Raw genomic sequence first — 25,371 nt, 5'->3', positions numbered from 1 at the left:
CCACACGTGCGCTTTTCCCACACGTGCGCTTTTCCCACACGTGCGCCTTTCCCACACGTGCGCCTTTCCCATACGTGCGCTTTTCCCATACGTGCGCTTTTCCCATACGTGCGCTTTTCCCATACGTGCGCTATTCCCATACGTGCGCTTTTCCCATATGTGCGCTTTTCCCATATGTGCGCTTTTCCCATATGTGCGCTCTTCCCATATGTGCGCTCTTCCCATATGTGCGCTTTTCCCATATGTGCGCTTTTCCCATATGTGCGCTTTTCCCATATGTGCGCTTTTCCCATATGTGCGCTATTCCCATATGTGCGCTTTTCCCATATGTGCGCTTTTCCCATATGTGCGCTTTTCCCATATGTGCGCTTTTCCCATATGTGCGCTTTTCCCATATGTGCGCTTTTCCCATAAGTGCGCTTTTCCCATATGTGCGTTTTTCCCATATGTGCGTTTTTCCCATAAGTGCGTTTTTCCCATATTTGCTTTTGAAGCATATTTAGTGAACCCTTGATGCTACAGACTATGTCATACCAACTGATTCTTTCTCTAGTTAATTTGTGCCACAAATTTCCCTTTCGCTACATTTGCGTTTTTCCCATATTTGCGTTTTTCCCATATTTGCGTTTTTCCCAAATTTGCGTGTTTCCCATATTTGCGTTTTTCCCAAATTTGCGTTTTTCCCATATTTGCGTTTTTCCCATATTTGCGTTTTTCCCATATTTGCGTTTTTCCCATTTTTGCGTTTTTCCCATATTTGCGTCTTTCCCATATTTGCGTTTTTCTCATATTTGCGTCTTCTTCATATTTGCGTCTTTCCCATATTTGCGTCTTTCCCATATTTGCGTCTTTCCCATATTTGCGTCTTTCCCATATTTGCGTCTTTCCCTTATTTGCGTCTTTCCCATATTTGCGTCTTTCCCATATTTGCGTCTTTCCCACATTTGCGTCTTTCCCACATTTGCGTCTTTCCCACATTTGCGTCTTTCCCACATTTGCGTCTTTCCCACATTTGCGTCTATCCCACATTTGCGTCTTTCCCACATTTGCGTCTTTCCAACATTTGCGTCTTTCCCACATTTGCGTCTTTCCCACATTTGCGTCTTTCCCACATTTGCGTCTTTCCCACATTTGCGTCTTTCCCACATTTGCGTCTTTCCCACATTTGCGTCTTTCCCACATTTGCGTCTTTCCCACATTTGCGTCTTTCCCACATTTGCGTCTTTCCCACATTTGCGTCTTTCCCACATTTGCGTCTTCCCCACATTTGCGTCTTTCCCACATTTGCGTCTTTCCCACATTTGCGTCTTTCCCACATTTGCGTCTTTCCCACATTTGCGTCTTTCCAACATTTGCGTTTTTCCCACATTTGCGTTTTTCCCACATTTGCGTTTTTCCCATATATGCGTTTTTCCCATATATGCGTTTTTCCCATATACGCCTTTTTCCCATATACGCGTTTTTCCCATATACGCGTTTTTCCCATATACGCGTTTTTCCCATGTACGCGTTTTTCCCATGTACGCGTTTTCCCCATATACGCGTTTTTCCCATATACGCGTTTTACCCATATATGCGTTTTTCCCATATATGCGTTTTTCCCATATTTGCATTTGAAACATATTTAGTGAACCCTTGATGCTACAGACTGTCATACCAACTGATTCTTTCCTCTAGTCAATTTGTGGCACAAATTTCCCTTTCGCTACATCTGCATTTTTCCCATATTTGCGTTTTTCCCATATTTGCGTTTTTCCCATATTTGCGTTTTTCCCATATTTGCGTTTTTCCCATATTTGAGTTTTTCCCATTTTTGAGTTTTTCCCATATTTGCGTTTTTCCCATATTTGCGTTTTTCCCATATATGCGTTTTTCCCATATTTGCGTTTTTCACATATATGCGTTTTTCCCATATATGCGTTTTTCCCATATATGCGTTTTTCCCATATATGCGTTTTTCCCGCATATGCGTTTTTCCCACATATGCGTTTTTCCCCACATATGCGTTTTTCCCCACATATGCGTTTTTCCCCACATATGCGTTTTTCCCCACATATGCCTTTTTCCCACATATGCGTTTTTCCCACATATGCGTTTTTCCCACATATGCGTTTTTCCCACATATGCGTTTTTCCCATATATGCGTTTCTCCTATATATGCGTTTCTCCCATATATGCGTTTCTCCCATATATGCGTTTCTCCCATATATGCGTTTCTCCCATATATGCGTTTCTCCCATATATGCGTTTCTCCCATATATGCGTTTTTCCCATATTTGCTTTTGAAGCATATTTAGTGAACCCTTGATGCTACAGACTACGTCATACCAACTGATTATTTCCTCTAGTCAATTTGTGCCACAAATTTCCCTTTCGATACATTTGCGTTTTTCCCATATTTGCGTTTTTCCCATATTTGTGTCTTTCCCATATTTGCGTTTTTGCCCATATTTGCGTTTTTCCCCATATTTGCGTTTTTCCCCATATTTGCGTTTTTCCCCATATTTACATTTTTCCCCATATTTGCGTTTTTCCCCATATTTGCGTTCTCCCCATATTTGCGTTTTTCCCCATATTTGCGTTTTTCCCCTTATTTGCGTTTTTCCCCATATTTGCGTTTTTCCCCATATTTGCGTTTTTCCCCATATTTGCGTTTTTCCCCATATTTGCGTTTTTCCCCATATTTGCGTTTTTCCCCATATTTGCGTTTTCCCCATATTTGCGTTTTCCCCATATTTGCGTTTTCCCCATATTTGCGTTTTTCCCCATATTTGCGTTTTTTCCCATATCTGCGTTTTTTCCCATATTTGCGTTTTTCCCATATGTGCGTTTTCCCATATGTGCGTTTTTCCCATATGTGCGTTTTTCCCATATGTGCGTTTTTCCCGTATGTGCGCTTTTCCCGTATGTGCGCTTTTCCCGTATGTGCGCTTTTCCCGTATGTGCGCTTTTCCCGTATGTGCGCTTTTCCCGTATGTGCGCTTTTCCCGTATGTGCGCTTTTCCCGTATGTGCGCTTTTCCCGTATGTGCGCTTTTCGTGTATGTGCGCTTGTCCCGTATGTGCGTTTGTCCCGTATCTGCGCTTGTCTCGTATGTGCGCTTGTCCCGTATGTGCGCTTGTCCCGTATGTGCGCTTTTCCCGTATGTGCGCTTTTCCCATATGTGCGCTTTTCCCACATGTGCGCTTTTCCCATATGTGCGCTTTTCCCATATGTGCGCTTTTCCCATATGTGCGCTTTTCCCATATGTGCGCTTTTCCCATATGTGCGCTTTTCCCATATGTGCGCTTTTCCCATGTGTGCGCTTTTCCCATGTGTGCGCTTTTCCCATGTGTGCGCTTTTCCCATGTGTGCGCTTTTCCCATATGTGCGCTTTTCCCATGTGTGCGCTTTTCCCATGTGTGCGCTTTTCCCATGTGTGCGCTTTTCCCATGTGTGCGCTTTTCCCATGTGTGCGCTTTTCCCATGTGTGCGCTTTTCCCATATTTGCGCTTTTCCCATATTTGCGCTTTTCCCATATTTGCGTTTTTCCCCTATATGCGCTTTTCCCCTATATGCGCTTTTCCCCTATATGCGCTTTTCCCCTATATGCGTTTTACCCCTATATGCGTTTTACCCCTATATGCGTTTTTCCCCTATATGCGTTTTTCCCCTATATGCGTTTTTCCCCTATATGCGTTTTTCCCACATGCGTTTTTCCCACATGCGTTTTTCCCACATTTGCGTTTTTCCCACATTTGCGTTTTTCCCACATTTGCGTTTTTCCCACATTTGTGCTTATCCCACATTTGCGCTTTTCCCACACGTGCGCTTTTCCCACACGTGCGCTTTTCCCATACGTGCGCCTTTCCCATACGTGCGCCTTTCCCATACGTGCGCTTTTCCCATACGTGCGCTTTTCCCATACGTGCGCTTTTCCAATACGTGCGCTTTTCCCATATGTGCGCTTTTCCCATATGTACGCTTTTCCCATATGTACGCTTTTCCCATATGTGCGCTTTTCCCATATGTGCGCTTTTCCCATATGTGCGCTTTTCCCATATGTGCGCTTTTCCCATATGTGCGCTTTTCCCATATGTGCGCTATTCCCATATGTGCGCTATTCCCATATGTGCGCTTTTCCCATATGTGTGCTTTTCCCATATGTGCGCTTTTCCCATATGTGCGTTTTTCCCATATGTGCGTTTTTCCCATATATGCGTTTTTCCCATATTTGCTTTTGAAGCATATTTAGTGAACCCTTGATGCTACAGACTATGTCATACCAACTGATTCTTTCTCTAGTTAATTTGTGCCACAAATTTCCCTTTCGCTACATTTGCGTTTTTCCCATATTTGCGTTTTTCCCATATTTGCGTTTTTCCCATATTTGCGTTTTTCCCATATTTGCGTTTTTCGCATATTTGCGTTTTTCGCATATTTGCGTTTTTCCCATATTTGCGTTTTTCCCATATTTGCGTTTTTCCCATATTTGCGTTTTTCCCATATTTGCGTTTTTCCCATATTTGCGTTTTTCCCATATTTGCATTTTTCCCATATTTGCGTTTTTCCCATTTTTGCGTTTTTCCCATATTTGCGTTTTTCCCATATTTGCGTTTTTCCCATATTTGCGTTTTTCCCATATTTGTGTTTTTCCCATATTTGCGTTTTTCCCCTATTTGCGTTTTTCCCATATTTGCGTTTTTCCCATATTTGCGTTTTTCCCATATTTGCGTTTTTCCCATATTTGCGTTTTTCCCATATTTGCGTTTTTCCCATATTTGCGTTTTTCCCAGATTTGCGTTTTTCCCATATTTGCGTTTTTCCCATATTTGCGTTTTTCCCATATGTGCGTTTTTCCCATATGTGCGTTTTTCCCATATGTGCATTTTTCCCATATATGTGTTTTTCCCATATATGCGTTTTCCCCATATATGCGTTTTCCCCATATATGCGTTTTCCCCATATATGCGTTTTCCCCATATATGCGTTTTCCCCATATATGCGTTTTTCCCATATATGCGTTTTTCCCATATATGCGTTTTTCCCATATATGCGTTTTTCCCATATATGCGTTTTTCCCGTATATGCGTTTTTCCCATATATGCGTTTTTCCCATATTTGCTTTTGAAGCATATTTAGTGAACCCTTGATGCTACAGACTATGTCATACCAACTGATTCTCTCCTCTAGTCAATTTGTGCCACAAATTTCCCTTTCGCTACATTTGCGTTTTTCCCATATTTGCGTTTTTCCCATATTTGCGTTTTTCCCATATTTGCGTTTTTCCCATATTTGCGTTTTTCCCATATTTGCGTTTTTCCCATATTTGCGTTTTTCCCATATTTGCGTTTTTCCCATATTTGCGTTTTTCCCATAATTGCGTTTTTCCCATAATTGCGTTTTTCCCATATTTGCGTTTTTCCCATATTTGCGTTTTTCCCATAATTGCGTTTTTCCCATATTTGCGTTTTCCCCATATCTGCGTTTTCCCCATATTTGCGTTTTTCCCATATTTGCGTTTTTCCCATATTTGCGTTTTTCCCATATTTGCGTTTTTCCCATATTTGCGCTTTTCCCATATTTGCGTTTTTCCCATATTTGCGCTTTTCCCATATTTGCGTTTTTCCCATATTTGCGTTTTTCCCATATTTGCGTTTTTCCCATATTTGCGTTTTTGCCATATTTGCGTTTTTCCCGTATTTGCGTTTTTCCCGTATTTGCGTTTTTCCCGTACTTGCGTTTTTCCCGTATTTGCGTTTCTCCCAAACTTGCGTTTTTCCCGTATTTGCGTTTTTCCCGTATTTGCGTTTTTCCCGTATTTGCGTTTTTCCCGTATTTGCGTTTCTCCCGTGTTTGCGTTTCTCCCGTATTTGCGTTTCTCCAGTATTTGCGTTTCTCCCGTATTTGCGTTTTTGCCATATTTGCGTTTTTGCCGTATTTGCGTTTTTGCCGTATATGCGTTTTTGCCGTATATGCGTTTTTCCCATATTTGCGTTTTTCCCATATTTGCGTTTTTCCCATATTTGCTTTTGAAGCATATTTAGTGAACGCTTGATGCTACAGACTATGTCATACCAACTGATTCTTTCCTCTAGTCAATTTGTGCCACAAATTTCCCTTTCGCTACATTTGCGTTTTTCCCATATTTGCGTTTTTCCCATATTTGCGTTTTTCCCATATTTGCGTTTTCCCCATATTTGCGGTTTTCCCATATTTGCGTTTTTCCCATATTTGCGTTTTTCCCATATTTGCGTTTTTCCCATATTTGCGTTTTTCCCATATTTGCGTTTTTCCCATATTTGCGTTTTTACCATATTTGCGTTTTACCCATATTTGCGTTTTTCCCATATATGCGTTTTTCCCATATATGCGTTTTTTCCATATCTGCGTTTTTTCCATATCTGCGTTTTTCCCATATATGCGTTTTTCCCATATTTGCGTTTTTCCTACATTTGCGTTTTTCCCACATTTGCGTTTTTCCCACATTTGCGTTTTTCCCACATTTGCGGTTTTCACACATTTGCGTTTTTCCCACATTTGCGTTTTTCCCACATTTACGTTTTTCCCACATTTGCGTTTTTCCCACATTTGCGTTTTTCCCACATTTGCGTTTTTCCCACATTTGCGTTTTTCCCACATTTGCGTTTTTGCCACATTTGCGTTTTTGCCATATTTCCGTTTTTGCCATATTTGCGTTTTTGCCATATTTGCGTTTTTGCCATATTTGCGTTTTTGCCATATTTGCGTTTTTGCCATATTTGCGTTTTTCCCATATTTGCGTTTTTCCCATATTTGCGTTTTTCCCATATTTGCGTTTTTCCCACATTTGCGTTTTTCCCATGTTTGCGTTTTTCCCATATTTGCTTTTGAAGCATATTTGCTTTTGAAGCATATTTGCTTTTGAAGCATATTTAGTGAATCCTTGATGCTACAGACTGTCTTACCAACTGATTCTTTCCTAAAGTCAATTTGTGCCACAAATTTCCCTTTCCCTACATTTGCGTTTTTGCCATATTTGCGTTTTTGCCATATTTGCGTTTTTGCCATATTTGCGTTTTTGCCATATTTGCGTTTTTCCCATATTTGCGTTTTTCCCATATTTGCGTTTTTCCCATATTTGCGTTTTTCCCATATTTGCGTTTTTCCCATATTTGCGTTTTTCCCATTTTTGCGTCTTTCCCATATATGCGTTTTTCCCATATTTGCGTTTTTCCCATATTTGCGTTTTTCCCATATTTGCGTTTTTCACATATGTGCGTTTTTCCCATATGTGCGTTTTTCACATATGTGCGTTTTTCCCATATGTGCGTTTTTCCCATATGTGCGTTTTTCCCATATGTGCGTTTTTCCCATATGTGCGTTTTTCCCATATATGCGTTTTTCCCATATATGCGTTTTTCCGTTATATGCGTTTTTCCCATATATGCGTTTTTCCCATATATGCGTTTTTCCCATATATGCGTTTTTCCCATATATGCGTTTTTCCCATATTTGCTTTTGAAGCATATTTAGTGAACCCTTGATGCTACAGACTATGTCATACCAACTGATTCTCTCCTCTAGTCAATTTGTGCCACAAATTTCCCTTTCGCTACATTTGCGTTTTTCCCATATTTGCGTTTTTCCCATATTTGCGTTTTTCCCATATTTGCGTTTTTCCCATATTTGCGTTTTTCCCATATTTGCGTTTTTCCCATATTTGCGTTTTTCCCATATTTGCGTTTTTCCCATATTTGCGTTTTTCCCATATTTGCGTTTTTCCCATATTTGCGTTTTTCCCATTTTTGCGTTTTCCCATTTTTGCGTTTTCCCCATATTTGCGTTTTTCCCATATTTGCGTTTTTCCCATATTTGCGTTTTTCCCATATTTGCGTTTTTCCCATATTTGCGTTTTTCGAATATTTGCGTTTTTCCCATATTTGCGTTTTTCCCCTATTTGCGTTTTTCCCGTATTTGCGTTTTTCCCGTATTTGCGTTTTTCCCGTACTTGCGTTTTTCCGCGTACTTGCGTTTTTCCCGTACTTGCGTTTTTCCCGTACTTGCGTTTTTCCCGTGTTTGCGTTTCTCCCGTATTTGCGTTTCTCCCGTATTTGCGTTTCTCCAGTATTTGCGTTTCTCCCGTATTTGCGTTTCTCCCGTATTTGCGTTTCTGCCGTATTTGCGTTTCTGCCGTATTTGCGTTTCTGCCGTATATGCGTTTTTGCCGTATATGCGTTTTTGCCGTATATGCGTTTTTCCCGTATATGCGTTTTTCCCATATTTGCGTTTTTCCCATATTTGCTTTTGAAGCATATTTAGTGAACCCTTGATGCTACAGACTATGTCATACCAACTGATTCTTTCCTCTAGTCAATTTGTGCCACAAATTTCCATTTCGCTACATTTGCGTTTTTCCCATATTTGCGTTTTTCCCATATTTGCGTTTTTCCCATATTTGCGTTTTCCCCATATTTGCGTTTTTCCCATATCAGCGTTTTTCCCATATTTGCATTTTTCCCATATTTGCGTTTTTCCCATATTTGCGTTTTTCCTATATTTGCGTTTTTACCATATTTGCGTTTTTACCATATTTGCGTTTTTCCCATATTTGCGTTTTTCCCACATTTGCGTTTTTCCCACATTTGCGTTTTTCCCACATTTGCGTTTTTCCCACATTTGCGTTTTTCCCACATTTGCGTTTTTGCCACATTTACGTTTTTGCCACATTTGCGTTTTTGCCACATTTGCGTTTTTGCCACATTTGCGTTTTTGCCACATTTGCGTTTTTGCCACATTTGCGTTTTTGCCACATTTGCGTTTTTGCCATATTTCCGTTTTTGCCATATTTCCGTTTTTGCCATATTTGCGTTCTTCCCATATTTGCGTTCTTCCGATATTTGCGTTTTTCCCATATTTGCGTTTTTCCCATATTTGCGTTTTTCCCATATTTGCGTTTTTCCCATATTTGCGTTTTTCCCATATTTGCGTTTTTCCCATATTTGCTTTTGAAGCACATTTAGTGAATCCTTGATGCTACAGACTGTCATACCAACTGATTCTTTCCTAAAGTCAATTTGTGCCACAAATTTCCCTTTCCCTACATTTGCGTTTTTGCCATATTTGCGTTTTTGCCATATTTGCGTTTTTTCCATATTTGCGTTTTTGCCATATTTGCGTTTTTCCCATATTTGCGTTTTTGCCATATTTGCGTTTTTCCCATATTTGCGTTTTTCCCATATTTGCGTTTTTCCCATATTTGCGTTTTTCCCATATTTGCGTTTTTCCCATATTTGCGTTTTTCCCATATTTGCGTTTTTCCCATATTTGCGCTTTTCCCATATTTGCGTTTTTCCCATATTTGCGTTTTTCCCATATTTGCGTTTTTCCCATATTTGCGTTTTTCCCATATTTGCGTTTTTGCCATATTTGCGTTTTTCCCGTATTTGCGTTTTTCCCGTATTTGCGTTTTTCCCGTACTTGCGTTTTTCCCGTATGTGCGTTTCTCCCAAACTTGCGTTTTTCCCGTATTTGCGTTTTTCCCGTATTTGCGTTTCTCCCGTGTTTGCGTTTCTCCCGTATTTGCGTTTCTCCAGTATTTGCGTTTCTCCCGTATTTGCGTTTTTGCCATATTTTTGTTTTTGCCGTATTTGCGTTTTTGCCGTATATGCGTTTTTGCCGTATATGCGTTTTTGCCGTATATGCGTTTTTCCCATATTTGCGTTTTTCCCATATTTGCGTTTTTCCCATATTTGCGTTTTTCCCATATTTGCGTTTTTCCCATATTTGCTTTTGAAGCATATTTAGTGAACGCTTGATGCTACAGACTATGTCATACCAACTGATTCTTTCCTCTAGTCAATTTGTGCCACAAATTTCCCTTTCGCTACATTTGCGTTTTTCCCATATTTGCGTTTTTCCCATATTTGCGTTTTTCCCATATTTGCGTTTTCCCCATATTTGCGGTTTTCCCATATTTGCGTTTTTCCCATATTTGCGTTTTTCCCATATTTGCGTTTTTCCCATATTTGCGTTTTTACCATATTTGCGTTTTACCCATATTTGCGTTTTTCCCATATATGCGTTTTTCCCATATATGCGTTTTTTCCATATCTGCGTTTTTCCCATATATGCGTTTTTCCCACATTTGCGTTTTCCCATATTTGCGTTTTTCCCACATTTGCGTTTTTCCCACATTTGCGTTTTTCCCACATTTGCGGTTTTCACACATTTGCGTTTTTCCCACATTTGCGTTTTTCCCACATTTGCGTTTTTCCCACATTTGCGTTTTTCCCACATTTGCGTTTTTGCCACATTTGCGTTTTTGCCATATTTCCGTTTTTGCCATATTTGCGTTTTTGCCATATTTGCGTTTTACCATATTTGCGTTTTTGCCATATTTGCGTTTTTCCCATATTTGCGTTTTTCCCATATTTGCGTTTTTCCCATATTTGCGTTTTTCCCATATTTGCGTTTTTCCCATATTTGCGTTTTTTCAATATTTGCGTTTTTCCCATATTTGCTTTTGAAGCATATTTGCTTTTGAAGCACATTTGCTTTTGAAGCATATTTAGTGAATCCTTGATGCTACAGACTGTCATACCAACTGATTCTTTCCTAAAGTCAATTTGTGCCACAAATTTCCCTTTCCCTACATTTGCGTTTTTGCCATATTTGCGTTTTTGCCATATTTGCGTTTTTGCCATATTTGCGTTTTTCCCATATTTGCGTTTTTCCCATATTTGCGTTTTTCCCATATTTGCGTTTTTCCCATATTTGCGTTTTTCCCATATTTGCGTTTTTCCATATTTGCGTTTTTCCCATATTTGCGTTTTTCCCATTTTTGCGTTTTTCCCATATATGCGTCTTTCCCATATATGCGTTTTTCCCATATTTGCGTTTTTCACATATGTGCGTTTTTCACATATGTGCGTTTTTCCCATATGTGCGTTTTTCCCATATGTGCGTTTTTCCCATATGTGCGTTTTTCCCATATATGCGTTTTTCCCATATATGCGTTTTTCCCATATATGCGTTTTTCCCATATATGCGTTTTTCCCATATATGCGTTTTTCCCATATATGCGTTTTTCCCCTATATGCGTTTTTCCCATATATGCGTTTTTCCCATATATGCGTTTTTCCCATATTTGCGTTTTTCCCATATTTGCGTTTTTCCCATATTTGCTTTTGAAGCACATTTAGTGAATCCTTGATGCTACAGACTGTCATACCAACTGATTCTTTCCTAAAGTCAATTTGTGCCACAAATTTCCCTTTCCCTACATTTGCGTTTTTGCCATATTTGCGTTTTTGCCATATTTGCGTTTTTTCCATATTTGCGTTTTTGCCATATTTGCGTTTTTCCCATATTTGCGTTTTTCCCATATTTGCGTTTTTCCCATATTTGCGTTTTTCCCATATTTGCGTTTTTCCCATATTTGCGTTTTTCCCATATTTGCGTTTTTCCCATATTTGCGTTTTTCCCATATTTGCGTTTTTCCCATATTTGCGTTTTTCCCATATTTGCGTTTTTCCCATATTTGCTTTTGAAGCACATTTAGTGAATCCTTGATGCTACAGCCTGTCATACCAACTGATTCTTTCCTAAAGTCAATTTGTGCCACAAAATTCCCTTTCCCTACATTTGCGTTTTTGCCATATTTGCGTTTTTGCCATATTTGCGTTTTTTCCATATTTGCGTTTTTGCCATATTTGCGTTTTTGCCATATTTGCGTTTTTCCCATATTTGCGTTTTTCCCATATTTGCGTTTTTCCCATATTTGCGTTTTTCCCATATTTGCGTTTTTCCCATATTTGCGTTTTTCCCATATTTGCGTTTTTCCCATATTTGCGTTTTTCCCATATTTGCGTTTTTCCCATATTTGCGCTTTTCCCATATTTGCGTTTTTCCCATATTTGCGTTTTTCCCATATTTGCGTTTTTGCCATATTTGCGTTTTTCCCGTATTTGCGTTTTTCCCGTATTTGCGTTTTTCCCGTACTTGCGTTTTTCCCGTATTTGCGTTTCTCCCAAACTTGCGTTTTTCCCGTATTTGCGTTTTTCCCGTATTTGCGTTTTTCCCGTATTTGCGTTTTTCCCGTATTTGCGTTTCTCCCGTGTTTGCGTTTCTCCCGCATTTGCGTTTCTCCAGTATTTGCGTTTCTCCCGTATTTGCGTTTTTGCCATATTTGCGTTTTTGCCGTATTTGCGTTTTTGCCGTTTATGCGTTTTTGCCGTATATGCGTTTTTGCCGTATATGCGTTTTTGCCGTATATGCGTTTTTGCCGTATATGCGTTTTTCCCATATTTGCGTTTTTCCCATATTTGCGTTTTTCCCATATTTGCTTTTGAAGCATATTTAGTGAACGCTTGATGCTACAGACTATGTCATACCAACTGATTCTTTCCTCTAGTCAATTTGTGCCACAAATTTCCCTTTCGCTACATTTGCGTTTTTCCCATATTTGCGTTTTTCCCATATTTGCGTTTTTCCCATATTTGCGTTTTTCCCATATTTGCGTTTTCCCCATATTTGCGGTTTTCCCATATTTGCGTTTTTCCCATATTTGCGTTTTTCCCATATTTGCGTTTTTCCCATATTTGCGTTTTTCCCATATTTGCGTTTTTACCATATTTGCGTTTTTACCATATTTGCGTTTTACCCATATTTGCGTTTTTCCCATATATGCGTTTTTCCCATATATGCGTTTTTTCCATATCTGCGTTTTTCCCATATATGCGTTTTTCCCACATTTGCGTTTTTCCCATATTTGCGTTTTTCCCACATTTGCGTTTTTCCCACATTTGCGTTTTTCCCACATTTGCGGTTTTCCCACATTTGCGTTTTTCCCACATTTGCGTTTTTCCCACATTTGCGTTTTTCCCACATTTGCGTTTTTCCCACATTTGCGTTTTTCCCACATTTGCGTTTTTCCCACATTTGCGTTTTTCCCACATTTGCGTTTTTCCCACATTTGCGTTTTTGTCACATTTGCGTTTTTGCCATATTTCCGTTTTTGCCATATTTGCGTTTTTGCCATATTTCCGTTTTTGCCATATTTGCGTTTTTGCCATATTTGCGTTTTTCCCATATTTGCGTTTTTCCCATATTTGCGTTTTTCCCATATTTGCGTTTTTCCCATATTTGCGTTTTTCCCATATTTGCGTTTTTCCCATATTTGCTTTTGAAGCATATTTGCTTTTGAAGCATATTTGCTTTTGAAGCATATTTGCTTTTGAAGCATATTTAGTGAATCCTTGATGCTACAGACTGTCATACCAACTGATTCTTTCCTAAAGTCAATTTGTGCCACAAATTTCCCTTTCCCTACATTTGCGTTTTTGCCATATTTGCGTTTTTGCCATATTTGCGTTTTTGCCATATTTGCGTTTTTCCCATATTTGCGTTTTTCCCATATTTGCGTTTTTCCCATATTTGCGTTTTTCCCATATTTGCGTTTTTCCCATATTTGCGTTTTTCCATATTTGCGTTTTTCCCATATTTGCGTTTTTCCCATTTTTGCGTTTTTCCCATATATGCGTCTTTCCCATATATGCGTTTTTCCCATATTTGCGTTTTTCACATATGTGCGTTTTTCACATATGTGCGTTTTTCCCATATGTGCGTTTTTCCCATATGTGCGTTTTTCCCATATGTGCGTTTTTCCCATATATGCGTTTTTCCCATATATGCGTTTTTCCCATATATGCGTTTTTCCCATATATGCGTTTTTCCCATATATGCGTTTTTCCCATATATGCGTTTTTCCCCTATATGCGTTTTTCCCATATATGCGTTTTTCCCATATATGCGTTTTTCCCATATATGCGTTTTTCCCATATTTGCGTTTTTCCCATATTTGCGTTTTTCCCATATTTGCTTTTGAAGCACATTTAGTGAATCCTTGATGCTACAGACTGTCATACCAACTGATTCTTTCCTAAAGTCAATTTGTGCCACAAATTTCCCTTTCCCTACATTTGCGTTTTTGCCATATTTGCGTTTTTGCCATATTTGCGTTTTTTCCATATTTGCGTTTTTGCCATATTTGCGTTTTTCCCATATTTGCGTTTTTCCCATATTTGCGTTTTTCCCATATTTGCGTTTTTCCCATATTTGCGTTTTTCCCATATTTGCGTTTTTCCCATATTTGCGTTTTTCCCATATTTGCGTTTTTCCCATATTTGCGTTTTTCCCATATTTGCGTTTTTCCCATATTTGCGTTTTTCCCATATTTGCTTTTGAAGCACATTTAGTGAATCCTTGATGCTACAGCCTGTCATACCAACTGATTCTTTCCTAAAGTCAATTTGTGCCACAAATTTCCCTTTCCCTACATTTGCGTTTTTGCCATATTTGCGTTTTTGCCATATTTGCGTTTTTTCCATATTTGCGTTTTTGCCATATTTGCGTTTTTCCCATATTTGCGTTTTTCCCATATTTGCGTTTTTCCCATATTTGCGTTTTTCCCATATTTGCGTTTTTCCCATATTTGCGTTTTTCCCATATTTGCGTTTTTCCCATATTTGCGTTTTTCCCATATTTGCGTTTTTCCCATATTTGCGCTTTTCCCATATTTGCGTTTTTCCCATATTTGCGTTTTTCCCATATTTGCGTTTTTGCCATATTTGCGTTTTTCCCGTATTTGCGTTTTTCCCGTATTTGCGTTTTTCCCGTACTTGCGTTTTTCCCGTATTTGCGTTTTTCCCGTATTTGCGTTTTTCCCGTATTTGCGTTTTTCCCGTATTTGCGTTTTTCCCGTATTTGCGTTTCTCCCGTGTTTGCGTTTCTCCCGCATTTGCGTTTCTCCAGTATTTGCGTTTCTCCCGTATTTGCGTTTTTGCCATATTTGCGTTTTTGCCGTATTTGCGTTTTTGCCGTTTATGCGTTTTTGCCGTATATGCGTTTTTGCCGTATATGCGTTTTTCCGTATATGCGTTTTTGCCGTATATGCGTTTTTCCCATATTTGCGTTTTTCCCATATTTGCGTTTTTCCCATATTTGCTTTTGAAGCATATTTAGTGAACGCTTGATGCTACAGACTATGTCATACCAACTGATTCTTTCCTCTAGTCAATTTGTGCCACAAATTTCCCTTTCGCTACATTTGCGTTTTTCCCATATTTGCGTTTTTCCCATATTTGCGTTTTTCCCATATTTGCGTTTTTCCCATATTTGCGTTTTCCCCATATTTGCGGTTTTCCCATATTTGCGTTTTTCCCATATTTGCGTTTTTCCCATATTTGCGTTTTTCCCATATTTGCGTTTTTCCCATATTTGCGTTTTTACCATATTTGCGTTTTTACCATATTTGCGTTTTACCCATATTTGCGTTTTTCCCATATATGCGTTTTTCCCATATATGCGTTTTTTCCATATCTGCGTTTTTCCCATATATGCGTTTTTCCCACATTTGCGTTTTTCCCATATTTGCGTTTTTCCCACATTTGCGTTTTTCCCACATTTGCGTTTTTCCCACATTTGCGGTTTTCCCACATTTGCGTTTTTCCCACATTTGCGTTTTTCCCACATTTGCGTTTTTCCCACATTTGCGTTTTTCCCACATTTGCGTTTTTCCCACATTTGCGTTTTTCCCACATTTGCGTTTTTCCCACATTTGCGTTTTTGTCACATTTGCGTTTTTGCCATATTTCCGTTTTTGCCATATTTGCGTTTTTGCCATATTTCCGTTTTTGCCATATTTGCGTTTTTGCCATATTTGCGTTTTTGCCATATTTGCGTTTTTCCCATATTTGCGTTTTTCCCATATTTGCGTTTTTCCCATATTTGCGTTTTTCCCATATTTGCGTTTTTCCCATATTTGCGTTTTTCCCATATTTGCTTTTGAAGCATATTTGCTTTTGAAGCATATTTGCTTTTGAAGCATATTTGCTTTTGAAGCATATTTAGTGAATCCTTGATGCTACAGACTGTCATACCAACTGATTCTTTCCTAAAGTCAATTTGTGCCACAAATTTCCCTTTCCCTACATTTGCGTTTTTGCCATATTTGCGTTTTTGCCATATTTGCGTTTTTGCCATATTTGCGTTTTTCCCATATTTGCTTTTGAAGCATATTTGCTTTTGAAGCATATTTGCTTTTGAAGCATATTTAGTGAATCCTTGATGCTACAGACTGTCATACCAACTGATTCTTTCCTAAAGTCAATTTGTGCCACAAATTTCCCTTTCCCTACATTTGCGTTTTTGCCATATTTGCGTTTTTGCCATATTTGCGTTTTTGCCATATTTGCGTTTTTCCCATATTTGCGTTTTTCCCATATTTGCGTTTTTCCCATATTTGCGTTTTTCCCATATTTGCGTTTTTCCCATATTTGCGTTTTTCCCATATTTGCGTTTTTCCATATTTGCGTTTTTCCCATATTTGCGTTTTTCCCATTTTTGCGTTTTTCCCATATATGCGTCTTTCCCATATATGCGTTTTTCCCATATTTGCGTTTTTCCCATATTTGCGTTTTTCCCATATTTGCGTTTTTCACATATGTGCGTTTTTCCCATATATGCGTTTTTCCCATATGTGCGTTTTTCCCATATGTGCGTTTTTCCCATATGTGCGTTTTTCCCATGTGTGCGTTTTTCCCATATGTGCGTTTTTCCCATATGTGCGTTTTTCCCATATATGCGTTTTTCCCATATATGCGTTATTCCCATATATGCGTTTTTCCCATATATGCGTTTTTCCCATATATGCGTTTTTCCCATATATGCGTTTTTCCCATATTTGCTTTTGAAGCATATTTAGTGAACCCTTGATGCTACAGACTATGTCATACCAACTGATTCTCTCCTCTAGTCAATTTGTGCCACAAATTTCCCTTTCGCTACATTTGCGTTTTTCCCATATTTGCGTTTTTCCCATATTTGCGTTTTTCCCATATTTGCGTTTTTCCCATATTTGCGTTTTTCCCATATTTGCGTTTTTCCCATATTTGCGTTTTTCCCATATTTGCGTTTTTCCCATATTTGCGTTTTTCCCATATTTGCGTTTTTCCCATATTTGCGTTTTTCCCATATTTGCGTTTTTCCCATATTTGCGTTTTTCCCATATTTGCTTTTTTCCCATATTTGCGTTTTTCCCATATTTGCGTTTTTCCCATATTTGCGTTTTTCCCATTTTTGCGTTTTCCCATTTTTGCGTTTTCCCCATATTTGCGTTTTTCCCATATTTGCGTTTTTCCCATATTTGCGTTTTTCCCATATTTGCGTTTTTCCCATATTTGCGTTTTTCGAATATTTGCGTTTTTCCCATATTTGCGTTTTTCCCGTATTTGCGTTTTTCCCGTATTTGCGTTTTTCCCGTATTTGCGTTTTTCCCGTATTTGCGTTTTTCCCGTACTTGCGTTTTTCCGCGTACTTGCGTTTTTCCCGTACTTGCGTTTTTCCCGTACTTGCGTTTTTCCCGTACTTGTGTTTTTCCCGTGTTTGCGTTTCTCCCGTATTTGCGTTTCTCCCGTATTTGCGTTTCTCCAGTATTTGCGTTTCTCCCGTATTTGCGTTTCTCCCGTATTTGCGTTTCTGCCGTATTTGCGTTTCTGCCGTATTTGCGTTTTTGCCGTATATGCGTTTTTGCCGTATATGCGTTTTTGCCGTATATGCGTTTTTGCCGTATATGCGTTTTTGCCGTATATGCGTTTTTCCCGTATATGCGTTTTTCCCGTATATGCGTTTTTCCCATATTTGCGTTTTTCCCATATTTGCGTTTTTCCCATATTTGCTTTTGAAGCATATTTAGTGAACCCTTGATGCTACAGACTATGTCATACCAACTGATTCTTTCCTCTAGTCAATTTGTGCCACAAATTTCCCTTTCGCTACATTTGCGTTTTTCCCATATTTTCGTTTTTCCCATATTTGCGTTTTTCCCATATTTGCGTTTTCCCCATATTTGCGTTTTTCCCATATTAGCGTTTTTCCCATATTTGCGTTTTTCCCATATTTGCGTTTTTCCCATATTTGCGTTTTTCCCATATTTGCGTTTTTCCCATATTTGCGTTTTTCCTATATTTGCGTTTTTACCATATTTGCGTTTTTACCATATTTGCGTTTTTCCCATATTTGTGTTTTTCCCATATTTGCGTTTTTCCCACATTTGCGTTTTTCCCACATTTGCGTTTTTCCCACATTTGCGTTTTTGCCACATTTGCGTTTTTCCCACATTTGCGTTTTTCCCACATTTGCGTTTTTGCCACATTTACGTTTTTGCCACATTTGCGTTTTTGCCACATTTGCGTTTTTGCCACATTTGCGTTTTTGCCACATTTGCGTTTTTGCCACATTTGCGTTTTTGCCACATTTGCGTTTTTGCCATATTTCCGTTTTTGCCATATTTCCGTTTTTGCCATATTTGCGTTCTTCCCATATTTGCGTTCTTCCGATATTTGCGTTCTTCCCATATTTGCGTTTTTCCCACATTTGCGTTTTTCCCATATTTGCGTTTTTCCCATATTTGCGTTTTTCCCATATTTGCGTTTTTCCCATATTTGCTTTTGAAGCACATTTAGTGAATCCTTGATGCTACAGACTGTCATACCAACTGATTCTTTCCTAAAGTCAATTTGTGCCACAAATTTCCCTTTCCCTACATTTGCGTTTTTGCCATATTTGCGTTTTTGCCATCTTTGCGTTTTTTCCATATTTGCGTTTTTGCCATATTTGCGTTTTTCCCATATTTGCGTTTTTCCCATATTTGCGTTTTTCCCATATTTGCGTTTTTCCCATATTTGCGTTTTTCCCATATTTGCGTTTTTCCCATATTTGCGTTTTTCCCATATTTGCGTTTTTCCCATATTTGCGTTTTTCCAATATTTGCGTTTTTCCCATATTTGCGTTTTTGCCATATTTGCGTTTTTGCCATATTTGCGTTTTTGCCATATTTGCGTTTTTGCCATATTTGCGTTTTTCCCACATTGCGTTTTTCCCACATTTGCGTTTTTCCCACATTTGCGTTTTTCCCACATTTGCGTTTTTCCCACATTTGCGTTTTTCCCACATTTGCGTTTTTCCCACATTTGCGTTTTTCCCACATTTGCGTTTTTCCCACATTTGCGTTTTTCCCACATTTGCGTTATTCCCACATTTGCGTTTTTCCCACATTTGCGTTTTTCCCACATTTGCGTTTTTCCCACATATGCGTTTTTCCCACATATGCGTTTTTCCCATATATGCGTTTTTCCTATATATGCGTTTTTCCCATATTTGCTTTTGAAGCATATTTAGTGAACCCTTGATGCTACAGACTGTCATACCAACTGATTCTTTCCTCTAGTCAATTTGTGCCACATATTTCCCTTTCGCTACATTTGCGTTTTTCCCATATTTGCGTTTTTGCCGTATTTGCGTTTTTCCCCAATTTGCGTTTTTCCCGTATTTGCGATTTTCCCATATATGCGATTTTCCCATATATGCGTTTTTCCCATATATGCGTTTTTCCCATATATGCGTTTTTCCCATATATGCGTTTTTCCCATATATGCGTTTTCCCCATATATGCGTTTTCCCCATATATGCGTTTTTCCCATATATGCGTTTTTTCCCATATATGCCTTTTTCCCCATATATGCGTTTTCCCCATATATGCGTTTTCCCCATATATGCGTTTTCCCCATATATGCGTTTTTCCCATATATGCGTTTTTCCCATATATGCGTTTTTCCCATATATGCGTTTTTCCCATATACGCTTTTTTCCCATATACGCGTTTTCCCATATACGCGTTTTTCCCATATACGCGTTTTTCCCATATACGCGTTTTTCCCATGTACGCGTTTTCCCCATGTACGCGTTTTCCCCATATACGCGTTTTCCCCATATACGCGTTTTTCCCATATACGCGTTTTACCCATATACGCGTTTTTCCCATATATGCGTTTTTCCCATATATGCGTTTTTCCCATATTTGCATTTGAAGCATATTTAGTGAACCCTTGATGCTACAGACTGTCATACCAACTGATTCTTTCCTCTAGTCAATTTGTGCCACAAATTTCCCTTTCGCTACATCTGCATTTCTCCCATATTTGCGTTTTTCCCATATTTGCGTTTTTCCCATATTTGCGTTTTTCCCATATTTGCGTTTTTCCCATATTTGCGTTTTTCCCATATTTGCGTTTTTCCCATATTTGAGTTTTTCCCATTTTTGAGTTTTTCCCATATTTGCGTTTTTCCCATATTTGCGTTTTTCCCATATATGCGTTTTTCCCATATATGCGTTTTTCCCATATATGCGTTTTTCCCATATATGCGTTTTTCCCATATATGCGTTTTTCCCACATATGCGTTTTTCCCACATATGCGTTTTTCCCACATATGCGTTTTTCCCCACATATGCGTTTTTCCCCACATATGCGTTTTCCCCAAATATGCGTTTTTCCCACATATGCGTTTTTCCCACATATGCGTTTTTCCCATATATGCGTTTCTCCTATACATGCGTTTCTCCCATATATGCGTTTCTCCCATATATGCGTTTCTCCCATATATGCGTTTCTCCCATATATGCGTTTTTCCGATATTTGCTTTTGAAGCATATTTAGTGAACCCTTGATGCTACAGACTATGTCATACCAACTGATTCTTTCCTCTAGTCAATTTGTGCCACAAATTTCCCTTTCGATACATTTGCGTTTTTCCCATATTTGCGTTTTTCCCATATTTGCGTTTTTCCCATATTTGCGTTTTTCCCATATTTGCGTTTTTCCCGTATTTGCGTTTTTCCCGTATTTGCGTTTTTCCCGTATTTGCGTTTTTCCCGTATTTGCGTTTTTCCCGTACTTGCGTTTTTCCGCGTACTTGCGTTTTTCCGCGTACTTGCGTTTTTCCCGTACTTGCGTTTTTCCCGTACTTGCGTTTTTCCCGTACTTGCGTTTTTCCCGTGTTTGCGTTTCTCCCGTATTTGCGTTTCTCCCGTATTTGCGTTTCTCCAGTATTTGCGTTTCTCCCGTATTTGCGTTTCTCCCGTATTTGCGTTTCTGCCGTATTTGCGTTTCTGCCGTATTTGCGTTTTTGCCGTATATGCGTTTTTGCCGTATATGCGTTTTTGCCGTATATGCGTTTTTGCCGTATATGCGTTTTTGCCGTATATGCGTTTTTCCCGTATATGCGTTTTTCCCATATTTGCGTTTTTCCCATATTTGCTTTTGAAGCATATTTAGTGAACCCTTGATGCTACAGACTATGTCATACCAACTGATTCTTTCCTCTAGTCAATTTGTGCCACAAATTTCCCTTTCGCTACATTTGCGTTTTTCCCATATTTGCGTTTTTCCCATATTTGCGTTTTTCCCATATTTGCGTTTTCCCCATATTTGCGTTTTTCCCATATTAGCGTTTTTCCCATATTTGCGTTTTTCCCATATTTGCGTTTTTCCCATATTTGCGTTTTTCCTATATTTGCGTTTTTACCATATTTGCGTTTTTACCATATTTGCGTTTTTCCCATATTTGTGTTTTTCCCATATTTGCGTTTTTCCCACATTTGCGTTTTTCCCACATTTGCGTTTTTCCCACATTTGCGTTTTTCCCACATTTGCGTTTTTCCCACATTTGCGTTTTTCCCACATTTGCGTTTTTGCCACATTTGCGTTTTTGCCACATTTGCGTTTTTGCCACATTTGCGTTTTTGCCACATTTGCGTTTTTGCCACATTTGCGTTTTTGCCACATTTGCGTTTTTGCCACATTTGCGTTTTTGCCACATTTGCGTTTTTGCCACATTTGCGTTTTTGCCATATTTCCGTTTTTGCCATATTTGCGTTTTTCCCATATTTGCGTTTTTTCCCATATTTGCTTTTCCCATATTTGCGTTTTTCCCATATTTGCGTTTTTCCCATATTTGCGTTTTTCCCATATTTGCGTTTTTCCCATATTTGCTTTTGAAGCACATTTAGTGAATCCTTGATGCTACAGACTGTCATACCAACTGATTCTTTCCTAAAGTCAATTTGTGCCACAAATTTCCCTTTCCCTACATTTGCGTTTTTGCCATATTTGCGTTTTTGCCATATTTGCGTTTTTGCCATATTTGCGTTTTTTCCATATTTGCGTTTTTGCCATATTTGCGTTTTTCCCATATTCGCGTTTTTCCCATATTTGCGTTTTTCCCATATTTGCGTTTTTCCCATATTTGCGTTTTTCCCATATTTGCGTTTTTCCCATATTTGCGTTTTTCCCATATTTGCGTTTTTCCCATATTTGCGTTTTTGCCATATTTGCGTTTTTGCCATATTTGCGTTTTTGCCATATTTGCGTTTTTCCCACATTTGCGTTTTTCCCACATTTGCGTTTTTCCCACATTTGCGTTTTTCCCACATTTGCGTTTTTCCCACATTTGCGTTTTTCCCACATTTGCGTTTTTCCCACATTTGCGTTTTTCCCACATTTGCGTTTTTCCCACATATGCGTTTTTCCCATATATGCGTTTTTCCTATATATGCGTTTTTCCCATATTTGCTTTTGAAGCATATTTAGTGAACCCTTGATGCTACAGACTGTCATACCAACTGATTCTTTCCTCTAGTCAATTTGTGCCACAAATTTCCCTTTCGCTACATTTGCGTTTTTCCCATATTTGCGTTTTTGCCGTATTTGCGTTTTTCCCCAATTTGCGTTTTTCCCGTATTTGCGATTTTCCCATATATGCGATTTTCCCATATATGCGTTTTTCCCATATATGCGTTTTTCCCATATATGCGTTTTTCCCATATATGCGTTTTTCCCATATATGCGTTTTTCCCATATATGCGTTTTCCCCATATATGCGTTTTCCCCATATATGCGTTTTCCCCATATATGCGTTTTTCCCATATATGCGTTTTTTCCCATATATGCCTTTTTCCCCATATATGCGTTTTCCCCATATATGCGTTTTCCCCATATATGCGTTTTTCCCCATATTTGCGTTTTTCCCCATATTTGCGTTTTTCCCCATATTTGCGTTTTTCCCCATATTTGCGTTTTTCCCCATATTTGCGTTTTTCCCCATATTTGCGTTTTTCCCCATATTTGCGTTTTTCCCCATATTTGCGTTTTTCCCCATATTTGCATTTTTCCCCATATTTGCGTTTTCCCCATATTTGCGTTTTTCCCCATATTTGCGTTTTTTCCCATATGTGCGTTTTTCCCATATGTGCGTTTTTCCCATATGTGCGTTTTTCCCATATGTGCGTTTTTCCCATATGTGCGCTTTTCCCATATGTGCGCTTTTCCCATATGAGCGCTTTTCCCATATGAGCGCTTTTCCCATATGTGCGCTTTTCCCGTATGTGCGCTTTTCCCGTATGTGCGCTTTTCCCGTATGTGCGCTTTTCCCGTATGTGCGCTTTTCCCGTATGTGCGCTTTTCCCGTATGTGCGCTTGTCCCGTATGTGCGCTTTTCCCGTATCTGCGCTTGTCCCGTATCTGCGCTTGTCCCGTATCTGCGCTTGTCCCGTATCTGCGCTTGTCCCGTATGTGCGCTTGTCCCGTATGTGCGCTTGTCCCGTATGTGCGCTTGTCCCGTATGTGCGCTTGTCCCGTATGTGCGCTTTTCCCGTATGTGCGCTTTTCCCGTATGTGCGCTTTTCCCGTATGTGCGCTTTTCCCACATGTGCGCTTTTCCCACATGTGCGCTTTTCCCACATGTGCGCTTTTCCCACATGTGCGCTTTTCCCACATGTGCGCTTTTCCCATATGTGCGCTTTTCCCATATGTGCGCTTTTCCCATATGTGCGCTTTTCCCATATGTGCGCTTTTCCCATATGTGCGCTTTTCCCATGTGTGCGCTTTTCCCATGTGTGCGCTTTTCCCATATTTGCGCTTTTCCCATATTTGCGCTTTTCCCATATTTGCGCTTTTCCCATATTTGCGCTTTTCCCATATTTGCGCTTTTCCCATATTTGCGCTTTTCCCATATTTGCGCTTTTCCCATATTTGCGCTTTTCCCATATTTGCGCTTTTCCCATATTTGCGTTTTTCCCCTATATGTGCTTTTCCCCTATATGCGCTTTTCCCCTATATGCGTTTTACCCCTATATGCGTTTTACCCCTATATGCGTTTTTCCCCTATATGCGTTTTTCCCCTATATGCGTTTTTCCCACATATGCGTTTTTCCCACATTTGCGTTTTTCCCACATTTGCGTTTTTCCCACAATTGCGTTTTTCCCACATTTGCGTTTTTCCCACATTTGCGCTTATCCCACATTTGCGCTTTTCCTACACGTGCGCTTTTCCCACACGTGCGCTTTTCCCACACGTGCGCCTTTCCCATACGTGCGCTTTTCCCATACGTGCGCTTTTCCCATACGTGCGCTTTTCCCATACGTGCGCTTTTCCCATATGTGCGCTTTTCCCATATGTGCGCTTTTCCCATATGTGCGCTTTTCCCATATGTGCGCTTTTCCCATATGTGCGCTTTTCCCATATGTGCGCTATTCCCATATGTGCGCTTTTCCCATATGTGCGCTTTTCCCATATGTGTGCTTTTCCCATATGTGCGCTTTTCCCATATGTGCGCTTTTCCCATATGTGCGCTTTTCCCATATGTGCGTTTTTCCCATATGTGCGTTTTTCCCATATATGCGTTTTTCCCATATTTGCTTTTGAAGCATATTTAGTGAACCCTTGATGCTACAGACTATGTCATACCAACTGATTCTTTCTCTAGTTAATTTGTGCCACAAATTTCCCTTTCGCTACATTTGCGTTTTTCCCATATTTGCGTTTTTCCCATATTTGCGTTTTTCCCATATTTGCGTTTTTCCCATATTTGCGTTTTTCCCATATTTGCGTTTTTCCCATATTTGCGTTTTTCCCATATTTGCGTTTTTCCCATATGTGCGTTTTTCCCATATATGCGTTTTTCCCATATATGCGTTTTTCCCATATATGCGTTTTCCCCATATATGCGTTTTCCCCATATATGCGTTTTTCCCATATGCGTTTTTCCCATATATGCGTTTTTCCCATATATGCGTTTTTCCCATATATGCGTTTTTCCCATATATGCGTTTTTCCCATATATGCGTTTTTCCCATATATGCGTTTTTCCCATATATGCGTTTTTCCCATATATGCGTTTTTCCCATATATGCGTTTTTCCCATATTTGCTTTTGAAGCATATTTAGTGAACCCTTGATGCTACAGACTATGTCATACCAACTGATTCTCTCCTCTAGTCAATTTGTGCCACAAATTTCCCTTTCGCTACATTTGCGTTTTTCCCATATTTGCGTTTTTCCCATATTTGCGTTTTTCCCATATTTGCGTTTTTCCCATATTTGCGTTTTTCCCATATTTGCGTTTTTCCCATATTTGCGTTTTTCCCATATTTGCGTTTTTCCCATATTTGCGTTTTTCCCATATTTGCGTTTTTCCCATATTTGCGTTTTTCCCATAATTGCGTTTTTCCCATAATT

General features: G+C 39.2%; 1 protein-coding gene across 1 annotated transcript; it reads right to left on the bottom strand.

The window, feature by feature from the left end:
* Positions 1 to 2,348: 2,348 nt before the first annotated feature.
* LOC126263497 (LWamide neuropeptides-like) lies at positions 2,349 to 3,518 on the bottom strand. The gene has a single exon (XM_049960590.1). The coding sequence runs from the start codon at positions 3,516 to 3,518 to the stop codon at positions 2,349 to 2,351; it is 1,170 nt and encodes a 389-aa protein (XP_049816547.1).
* Between the last annotated feature and the right edge of the window lie 21,853 nt (positions 3,519 to 25,371).

The sequence above is a fragment of the Schistocerca nitens genome, chromosome 6 (genome assembly GCF_023898315.1).
Source record: "Schistocerca nitens isolate TAMUIC-IGC-003100 chromosome 6, iqSchNite1.1, whole genome shotgun sequence".
NCBI classification, from domain to species: Eukaryota; Metazoa; Arthropoda; class Insecta; order Orthoptera; family Acrididae; genus Schistocerca; species Schistocerca nitens.
Note: the sequence above shows the minus strand (reverse complement) of the source record. Positions and strands in the feature narration are given on the sequence as shown.